This window comes from Bombus fervidus, unplaced genomic scaffold, assembly GCF_041682495.2.
Source record: "Bombus fervidus isolate BK054 unplaced genomic scaffold, iyBomFerv1 scaffold0024, whole genome shotgun sequence".
Taxonomy (NCBI): domain Eukaryota; kingdom Metazoa; phylum Arthropoda; class Insecta; order Hymenoptera; family Apidae; genus Bombus; species Bombus fervidus.
In genome coordinates, this window is record NW_027212587.1 from 2,324,171 (window position 1) to 2,335,139 (window position 10,969).

The 10,969-nt window shown below is 41.7% G+C and overlaps 2 protein-coding genes across 2 annotated transcripts; both read right to left on the reverse strand.

Annotated features, from left to right (window-relative positions):
• Window positions 1-1,070: 1,070 nt before the first annotated feature.
• LOC139996989 (uncharacterized) lies at window positions 1,071-1,712 on the reverse strand. Its single transcript, XM_072021547.1, has 2 exons — window positions 1,637-1,712; window positions 1,071-1,432 (listed from the first exon to the last, which is right to left on the reverse strand). Exons 1-2 carry the CDS (start codon window positions 1,710-1,712, stop codon window positions 1,071-1,073), a joined length of 438 nt encoding a protein of 145 aa, XP_071877648.1.
• An 8,113-nt stretch (window positions 1,713-9,825) lies between these two features.
• Window positions 9,826-10,604, reverse strand: LOC139996990 (uncharacterized). The gene is made up of 2 exons (XM_072021548.1): window positions 10,162-10,604; window positions 9,826-10,081 (listed from the first exon to the last, which is right to left on the reverse strand). Exons 1-2 carry the CDS (start codon window positions 10,602-10,604, stop codon window positions 9,826-9,828), a joined length of 699 nt encoding a protein of 232 aa, XP_071877649.1.
• Between the last annotated feature and the right edge of the window lie 365 nt (window positions 10,605-10,969).

Consider the following 10,969-nt stretch of genomic DNA (forward strand, 5'->3'; position numbering starts at 1 on the left):
TTTTCGATCTCTGCATGTTGTGTTGCAGGATCTTCATTCCCCTTGACTCCCGAGTCCGCTTTCTGTTTCCGTGTGCATCCTACTCATAGGATGTTCTGGCATCTCTTAGCTCCAGGGCCTTTCTGTACATAGGGCATTCCGCGTTTGAGGCCGCGTGGTCGCCCTTTTTCCCTGCCTTCTGCAGTTGATACAGTTTGGGTGGTTGTCCTTGTTTGGACAACCTTTGGTGCTGTGTCCACTTTCGGCGCAGTGAGCGCATATGTCGTAGTTTACGCGGCAGTATTTTGCCACGTGACCGTAACCCTGGCATTTGTAGCATCTGCTGATCGCTACGTAGTCCCTGACTTTGCATGCATGCCATACTATGAATGTTTTCCCTTTTAGTAATTGTTCAGTTGGTCTCTCGTTGATCCTTTCGTCCTGTTCTAAAGCAGAACTTAATGGCTCGCTCTCGGTGAGTCTCTCCTGGTTCTGCTCCTTAATGAAGCTCTGTATCTCCTTCTCGGAGATATCCCTCGGGACGTCATACATGATCATCCTCGGGTTCTTCCTCTGCGGAGTGCTAGCCTTCAGACCGGCTTCCTTAAGCTTTGTGTCCTCCATGAAGGCTTTGAGGCCCTCCGGGTTCGTTGTTTCTACGCCTAGCCCGTTTCCTCTTATCTGCCGGATTGCAGTGACCTGTATTCCCTTTCTGCGGAGGTTGACGAGCATGAATACTGCATCGCGTGCCTCCTCGCTGGACTTATATTCGCTCTCCTCTTTATCGGGGCGGATTATTACCACGTTTAGTAGGTGCGGACAGCGTTAAACTCCTGGGGCCCTCGGAACATGGCCTCGACGACCGCTGCCGGAGCTAACATCTCGCAGATATCGAGCTGCAGGACGCGCCGTGGTACCGCCCACGCTGGACAAAACTCCAGCGTGTGCTGCGCCGTGTCCTCCTCTTCCCCGCAGTGGTGATTGATGGACGTCAACTCCCGCCCGATCGTCAGCAGGTACTCACCGAAGACCCCGTATCCGGTGAGCATCTGCTATGTCCTGAAGGTGAGTGGAACCCCGCCTTGATCTCTTCAAGCCTCCCTGTTGGGAAGCACGGCGCGGAAGGCTCGGTGTGGCTGCCTGGCGTCCTCCCCCGCCAGCTGTGAGCGCCATCGCTTCCACATCTCCAGCTCCGCCTCTTCCCGGACATTCGAGGCCGAGAGACCGTCGGGCGGCGTCGTCGTCGTCGACGGCGGTGCTCTCAGGTATTCGCACACCCGACGGAGCTCGAGAGCCCACAGCTCGAACGGGGCCGACGCCGCCAGCACTGTCGCTGACTCGTAGGATATTGTCCAATATCCTCTGGCTGTGCGGATAGCGGTCGTCCTCTGCAGTCTCCTCTCCAGGGTACGACTACGACGGTTGGCCATCAGGTCTTTTGCCCACACCGGAGCTGTAATTTGGGCGTTTATACGTCGAGATATCTCCAACGGGAAGGAAATTACGGTCATTTGTCGTTAACATGGACGAATGATCGCGTTTTGCGAGTTGTTGGGCTGGTTTCGACGCTTAATACAGCGTACATTATGTTCTGCGCGCAAAATGCAGTAACATGGGCGTTTAAACGTCGAAATATCATCAACGGGAAGGAAATTACGGTCATTTTTCGACAAAAACGACGACAGGTCCCATTTTGCGAGCTCTTGGGCGTGATTCAACGCATATGGCAGCATGTTGTATGTTCTGCGTGGAAAATGGTGTGGTGTGTGCGTTTAAACGTCGAAATATCTCCAATGGGAAGGAAATTACAGTCATTTTTCGTTAAAATCAACGAACTATCGCATTTTGCGAGTTGTTGGGCTTCTTTCGACGCTTAAGACAGCGTGCACTGTGTTCTGCGCGTACAATGCAGTAATTTGCGCGTTTAAACGTCGCAATATCTCCAACGGGAAGGAAATTACGGTCATTTTTCGTTAAAATGGACGAATGATCGCGTTTTGCGAGTTGTTGGGCTGGCTTCGACGCTTAATACAGCATCCATTATGTTCTGCGTACAAAATGCAGTAATTTGGGCTTTTAAACGTCGAAATATCTCCAACGGGAAGGAAATTACGGTCATTTTTCGTTAAAATCGACGACTGATCTCATTTTGCGATATGTTGGGCTGGTTTCGACGCTTAAGACAGCGTGCACTATGTTCTGCGCGTACAATGCAGTGATTTGGGCGCTTAAACGTCGAAATATCACCAACGGGAATTAAATTACGGACATTTTTCGTCAAAATCGACGAACTATCGCGTTTTGCAAGTTGTTGGGCTTCATTCGACGCTTAATACAGCGTGCACTATGTTCTGCGCGCACAATGCAGTAATGTCGGCGGTTTAACGTCGACATATCTCCAACGGGAAGGAAATTACGGTCATTTTTCGTTAAAATCGACGAATGATCGCATTTTGCGTGTTGTTGGGCTGGTTTTGACGCTTAAGACAGCGTGCACCATGTTGTGCGCGTAAAATGGAGTGATTTAGGCGTTTAAATGTCGAAATATCTTCAACGGGAAGGAAATTACGGTCATTTTTCGACAAAAACGACGACAGGTCCCATTTTGCGAGCTCTTGGGCGTGATTCAACGCATATGGCAGCATGTTGTATGTTCTGCGTGGAAAATGGAGTGGTGTGTGCGTTTAAACGTCGAAATATCTCCAATGGGAAGGAAATTACAGTCATTTTTCGTTAAAATCAACGAACTATCGCGTTTTGCGAGTTGTTGGGCTTCTTTCGACGCTTAAGACAGCGTGCACTGTGTTCTGCGCGTACAATGCAGTAATTTGCGCGTTTAAACGTCGCAATATCTCCAACGGGAAGGAAATTACGGTCATTTTTCGTTAAAATGGACGAATGATCGCGTTTTGCGAGTTGTTGGGCTGGCTTCGACGCTTAATACAGCATCCATTATGTTCTGCGTACAAAATGCAGTAATTTGGGCGTTTAAACGTCGAAATATCTCCAACGGGAAGGAAATTACGGTCATTTTTCGTTAAAATCGACGACTGATCTCATTTTGCGATATGTTGGGCTGGTTTCGACGCTTAAGACAGCGTGCACTATGTTCTGCGCGTACAATGCAGTGATTTGGGCGCTTAAACGTCGAAATATCACCAACGGGAATTAAATTACGGACATTTTTCGTCAAAATCGACGAACTATCGCGTTTTGCAAGTTGTTGGGCTTCATTCGACGCTTAATACAGCGTGCACTATGTTCTGCGCGCACAATGCAGTAATGTCGGCGGTTTAACGTCGACATATCTCCAACGGGAAGGAAATTACGGTCATTTTTCGTTAAAATCGACGAATGATCGCATTTTGCGTGTTGTTGGGCTGGTTTTGACGCTTAAGACAGCGTGCACCATGTTGTGCGCGTAAAATGGAGTGATTTAGGCGTTTAAATGTCGAAATATCTTCAACGGGAAGGAAATTACGGTCATTTTTCGACAAAAACGACGACAGGTCCCATTTTGCGAGTTCTTGGGCGTGATTCAACGCATATGGCAGCATGTTGTATGTTCTGCGTGGAAAATGGAGTGGTGTGTGCGTTTAAACGTCGAAATATCTCCAATGGGAAGGAATTTACGGTCATTTTTCGTGAAAATGTTCGAAACATCGCGTTTTGCGAGTTGTTGGGCTTCTTTCGACGCTTAATGCAGGGTGCACATTGTTCTGCGTGTAAAATGGAGTGATTTGGGCGTTCAAACGTCGAAATATCTCCAACGGGAAGAAACGTACGGTCATTTTTCGTCAATATCGTTGAAAGATCGCGTTTTGAGAGCTGTGGGGTTTGTTTGGAAGCTTTGTGCATCATGCATTATGTTCAGGCGTGCAAAATGGAGAGGTTTGTGAGTTTAAACGTTGCAATATCTCCAACGGGAAGGAAATTACGGACATTTTTCGTCATTATCGACGAAAGATCGCATTTCGCGAGCTGTTGGGCTTGTCTTGACGCTTAAGGCATCGTGCACTATGTTCTGCGTGTAAAATGTTGTGATTTTAGCGTTTAAACGTCGAAATACCTGCTACCGGAAGAAAATTACGGTCATTTTTCGTCAGAAATTGAAGAACGATCGCATTTTGCGAGCTGTTGGGCCTGTATTGGCGCTTAAGGCATCGTGCACTATGTCCTGCGTGTAAAATGAAGTGATTTGGGCGTTTGAACGTCGAAATATCTCCAACGGGACGGAAATCAAAGACACTTTTCGTCAAAATAGATGAAAGGTCACGTTTTTGCGAGCTGCTGGGCTTGTTTCCACTCTGACGGTAGTAGGGCGCTCTATATTCAGCCTCTAAAATGGAGTGATTTGTGCGTTTAAACGTCGAAGTATCTCCAACGGGAAGGAAATTAAATGCATTTTTCGTCAAAATCTACGAAAGATCGCGTTTTGCGTGCTGCTGGGCTTGTTTTGACTCTGAAAGTGGTATGCACTACACTCGGCTTGTGAAACTGAATGAAAGAAGACCGAAATATCTCCAGCAGTAACGAAATTAACATGATCTTTCGTCGATTTGAACGAAACCTATCTGTAGTTTCCTTCTCATTAGAGATACTTCGTCGTTAAAACGCTCTGTTCACACCATTTTACACGCACGACACACTCAGCGTCGAAGTAGGCCCAATAGTTAGCAAATCGCAATGTTTCCTCGATATTGATGAAAACTGATTGTAATTTCGTTACCCTTGGTGATATTGCGACGTTTAAACGCTACTTTCATACCTTTTTACACGTCGAATGTATTGCGCGTGACTTTCATCGTCGAAACAAGCTAAGCATCTCGCAAAATGCAATCCTTTGACGATGTTGACTTAAACTAGCTGTTCTCAATTTCCTGTTTTATATATTGCGAAGTTTACACGTTGTTTTCTCTCTATTATACACGCCGAATGTAGTGCTTATCATTGTCGTCGTCTATACAACCTCAGTACCTCGCAAAATGCTATCTTTTGACGAAAACGAGCCGTTATTTCGTTTCTGTTTGAGTTATTTAACTTTTAATCGCTGCTTTCACTGCATTTTCCACGCCAAATATTATAGTGCACGCCTCTGTCATCTTTGAAGCAGGCCAAGCTCCTCGCTAAATGCAATCATTTATGGATTTTGCCATTGATACGCTGTGTCGCGTAACAATAAACTGCCGCGTTTGCTTGTACGTGATGATACGATTTGAAACCTAAATTTGTAAGTAAACATTCTATGGACTATTTCAATTGGATTCGTTTTATTTACCATTCGATTTGAGGCTTACGATTGAAAAGGAATGAATCATTTAGCTTGTTACACTTACTTAAAGCGCAGCACTGTTGTGAACTATTCGAAACGTCCTGCTCTTCGCGACAAGTGAATGAAATCTTAAAACTCGTTGCACTTAAGGAAAGCGTGGCACTATGCGAAGATTCCAAACCGTTGTATTCTCTTAATGATTTAATGAATAAATTACATGCACATGGATAGCGCTTAATAGCGTTTAATGTAACTAGGAAATAAATTCCCCATTAACCTGTTATGTGCAGGAATACTGTCAAGTGAGAGAATTAAAGTTGTTCGAAATAAATAATTGGTTTTCATATACAAGATTTATTCAGTTGAACTAGGTTATATTAATATCAATATGCAACGATATATTCAGACTTTGCTTGATTATAATTGTCATTATATCGATTATATTTGTTATAATATGTATAAATGTAAATATAATTACTACACGAATTTCTATTCGCATTAGTCTTATTATATTACATAAGGTTTTCTACGTAAAGAAATTAGTTTAATCCAACTTTACTAATAACAGAATCTATCTTTAGTCGTCTGGGTATTTAATGTCACAAGGACAATAATAATCGCTGTCGTTCAATATAGGTAATGGCGTTCGAAAAGAAAAAGGGTGCGACTCTCCGTATTGGGGCGCACTCCACTATTCAGGTATCGGTGAGTTCGAGGGCGAGAAACTAGGTTTTGAACTTTCGCTGTTTAGTCCTAATTCTTGTCTTCCATTTTGTTTTTCTCTTTTAATTTCGTTAGGCATCAGTCTTTTAAAGCAACGTTCTGCTCACTTTTTGCTAAGGTGACCCTTACCTCTACGATTCTTTCTTGCTTTTTGCATCTAATATGAACAAAATTCTCTGTGTGAGACCTGTGTGATTTCGCAAGCCTTGCCCAAAGATGAGCAATAATTGCTAACAATGGGAGGAGGAATGCGAAAATCCGTAAGTATCTTCAATGATTGAAAACACCGTAATCCTACGCAACGTCTTCGACTGCGTCGTAATCACAGATTAACACAGCGAATAATCGTTTTATCGTGAATAGTTCCAAGTTTGAAAATAATTATTTTATCTTTAGTAACTTTGCGAAATCGTAAGCAAGAATGAATATGCCAATTGGTGATGGTGTTCTCTGTGAATAACCAGCGTCTTTTCGTAGGCCTCGCCCAAAGATGAGCAATATTTGCTAGCAATGGGAAGAGAAACACGAAAACCCGTAGGTATTTTCGGTGATTGAAAACACTGGAATCAGTGGAACGTCATCGGCTGCGTCAGATCACTAGTTAATACAGCCAATAATACAGGTCGTTATGAGTTCAATATGACTTAAATAAAATCCGCATTAGTCGTATACTTGATATTCCGTATATAATATCGTACAACCGTGAAATTATCGGAGAAGAGAATATACAAAATTTATAATTCTCACCTTGAAGATGTGTGTAGTCGATCACTCTTAGATGTACAACTTGTCGGTTAGGCGAACCTTAACACGTTGACGCCGGCGCTGAAATTCGTGGTTCTCTCCATGGCGCGGCGTCCGAATTCACTGTCAGCTTCGTTGGCCGCGCAGGGTCTCATTAGACTGTTCGTGTTACCGTATAACGTATTGCGGTATATACTATTACGTAGTACAATATAACGTTATAATGTGTTGCGGAAAATATACCGTACATACAATATATGTCGTTATGAAGTATTACCTTATAACGTATTACGGTATATAGCATCACGTTACATAGCACAACGTTAATACGTAGGTCGGTATATAATATTACGTTATATTGTATTAGCGTATAACATATAACGGTATATAGTAATAACAGATATAGTATTACGTTATACAGTATTCCGCAATAACGTCTATCGTTATATGGTGTTACGTCATAGCATATTGCGATATATAGTACAACGTTATATGGTAGCACATTATATCGTATTACGTTATACAGGATAAAGTTATATTAGTAATACGTTATAGCATATTATTTTATATGGTACTACGTTATATACTATTACGTTATATAGTATTGCATTATAACGTATCACGTCCAAATAGTACAACGTTATATGGTATTACATTATAACGTATTACGTTATACAGTAAAACGCTATATGGTACTAAGTTATAACGTATTACGCTGTGTACAAACTGCGGGATATCGTATAACATTATGTCGTATTACGTTGTAACGTATAACGTTATATAGTATGACATTATATGGTATTGTGTTATATCGTCCTATGTTATATAGTATTACACGATAACATATAACATTTTATGTTATTAAATATAATTCATTACGTTATATTGGATAATGTTCTGTGATATTTCGTTATAACGTATGACGTCATATAGTACAAGGTTATATGGCATTACGTTATATCGTTTTATGTTGTATAGTACTGCGGGATAACGGATACGTTATATGGTATTAAATATAACGTAATACGTTATATAGTACAGCGTTATATGGTATTACTTTGTAACGTATTACGTTATATAGTATTGCACAATAACGCATAATGTTATATGGTACTAAATATAATGTAGTACGTTATATAGAATAACGTTATATCGTATTACGTTACAACGTATGACGTCATATAGTACAACATTTTATGGTATTACGTTATATCGTATTACGTTGAATAGTACTACGTGATAACGTATAACGTTATACCTTATTAGGTTGTTACGTGTTACGTTATATAGTATAACGTTATATGGTATTGCGTTATATCGTATTATGTTTTATAGTATTGCATTATAACGTATAACGTTATATGGTATGACGTTATAACGTATTAAGTTATATAGTATTGCGCGATAACGTATAACGTTATATGGTATTACATCAGAACGTATTACTTTATATATGTCGGGTTATGATTTAGAATTGGGTTAGGGGCGTGTAATGAATTTTTACCAGGATTATTCTTCGTTGTCACACGATCGAGGTAGCGTTTATTAACACAAGTATGGGTGTTACAAGTTTGGCAATTGGCCGCGGTATCTAGACACTAATGACATTCACCTTTAGTTCCATATAACGAATCTGCGGTCAGCGGGATAGCAGATATACTTTGCTCTAAAGTCTAAGTAGGACTCGACTTACTTTTCGCTATACAAGAATTACTTAACTAACCCTTTATCGAAACGTGGATTATTCACCGATCGTACAGACACTAGATACATGAGTAATGAGACTGCAAGAAAGGAATGTCTTTCGGTCACGATGACACAGCAGAGAAGAACTATGATGGGTTGTGCCTAAGGGCACGAGATATTTGGATTCGTCGAGGAATGCCAGCGCTCAGATGGTGTAGGAAAAGGACGTTGTTGCTAATTGGTTAATTTCTGTGTTGGTGGTTAGAAAAGGATGCTAGCTTCCCTTGAGAGAAAGTTCCTAGTGGGAAGCGTCGTACGCGAAACAAGCAGATCTCCCGCACCTTCTCGCAATAGGAGACAGATTTACGGTCAGATAGAACAAAGACTGTTCGTCAATTTGAAGGACCTTAGTTGACTTAATCCTAAGATATATAGCGGGTTCTCATGCTAGTTGAATATATACTGTGAATGATGCATCGAAATCTGGCGATCATCTTGCCCGAAGAATGGGATCTGTACATGGCGAGCCACGGGGCCGTTGGAATGTTTACTGTTAAGTGTCGGTACGGCTAATTCTTTAAAGGAGAGCTATCCAATTCTATACCTCTGTTAGACGAGGTATGTTTATCCCGTGATCGCAGCTACGTTCTGTGACTAGTTGTCGCCTCGAACCTAAGCTCATTATCTCAAGTCTCGAACAATTGTGTTTGGGTTATTTTGTAAAGGCTACAATATTGTGGGTTTTCCAAGTAATTCTAACGGGGGGCCGGTGTGCTTTCTTCTCCGACATGGCCATCCTGACAATCGCACGCTCTCGGATGTATCTAGAATATTGGGTTTTCCCAACGTTAGACTCGATATAAATGATGTTCTATACAATTTAACTAAGTGTCCAAATAGTTCAAGGGTCCTGTTTCACAACACAAATTTTGATCAAATGTTCGATAAAAAAAAAAAAAAGAATTAAAAGGGAGCAGAAATCAAGAACGTTATGATTAGCATTCGAAGTACTAGTTGCATTCTGTGAATTATTAGTCCGACCGTAATGACATAATAGACCATTCTCGACCTCGTACCTGGACCAATCTCACTTCTCTGGATCATATTACCACACTGAGCGTTTGTGGAAACACTATGTTAGATGCTATGACTATAGTGCTAATGATACCTGAATTGAATTGGGCAACGGTGTGTTGATCTCGCATTTTATTTCTTTGGACCACATGACTACCCGTAAGCGGATGTGATCCATTATGCTCGATCTTACACCTTACTATATCAGATTGCCACACTGGACATGTGAGAGAGCATTGAACTTCATCGTATCGCTACACTGGGCGTGTCGTGAGATGGCTGAGTGCCACACTGGGCATATCGTAAAAAGGCTAGGTACAACACTGGGTATATGTAACCTCGTTCTGCTAAGTGCTATGGTAATGATGATCCTGTGATATCGGGGTACTCGTATCGTCATGGTTACTGTTCCCATCATCACCACAGACATCCAACTCAGTAGGAACGCAAGTATCTGGCATTTTCTTCAGCCTATCATGACTGTATTTATACGACCGTTCGCCGTCTAACGTTTTTAAAATGTATCTATCTCCTTCCAAAATTTCTGATATCACAAAGGGACCCTTAAATTTCGGATCTAGTATCGTTTGATTCCTTTCCTCACTTTTTTTTTAAATACAAAGTCATCGAAATTGAATTTAACTACTTTGGCTTTCGTTTTATCGAATCTTTCTTTATCGCACTTAGCGCTGTTCTCTATATTTTGTATGGCCTGTTGTCTTACGTTGGAGATATCTATTTCCTTTTCTTCGGTATTTTCAGGTAGTAGTAACCCGTAGGGTCTTGCTGTTTTACCAATTAATAGCTCTAACGGACTCGATTTAGTCACACGATTGGTGGTGCAATTTAAAGCTAATTGTATTTCGCCGATCGTGTCTTGCCATGATCGCCCGGTCGTTTCTACTGTTGTAAACATGTTCTTTAACGTGCCCATAGTACGCTCTACCTGCCCATTCGCTCTACTAGCACCGGTTGCTATTAAGTGGAGTTTAATGTGTTTATTCTGACAAAAATCTTGTAATTCATTACGCGTGAAACATCTCCCTTGATCCGCTATTATCCGAGAGGGACTGCCGAATAGGAATACGGCAGATATATGCGCCTTAACGGTGCTGCGGGAGTCCATCTTACGAATATGGTGTAAGTATACGAATTTGGTAAAGGCATCGATCAAAACAATAACGTCTTCTTTCGAATCGTTTTTGCCGCTCAGCTTGCATGTTATGTCTATGTAAACTGTATGTCAAGGTATGCTGATCTCAGGTATGGGATGTAATTCGGCTTGTACTATACCTAAATTCGCCTTAGAAATCTGACAAGCATGACAGTTCTCTACGAATTTGCGAACATATTTCGCCATCTCTTCGAACCAGTAATACTTGTACAGTTTCTCGAGCGTTTTTATCTTAAACTAAGCGCATAATTGACTGGTGTATGTGATTAGTAACGGACCACCTGAAACCTCTTGGTACGATGAGCAATCAGAGGCTT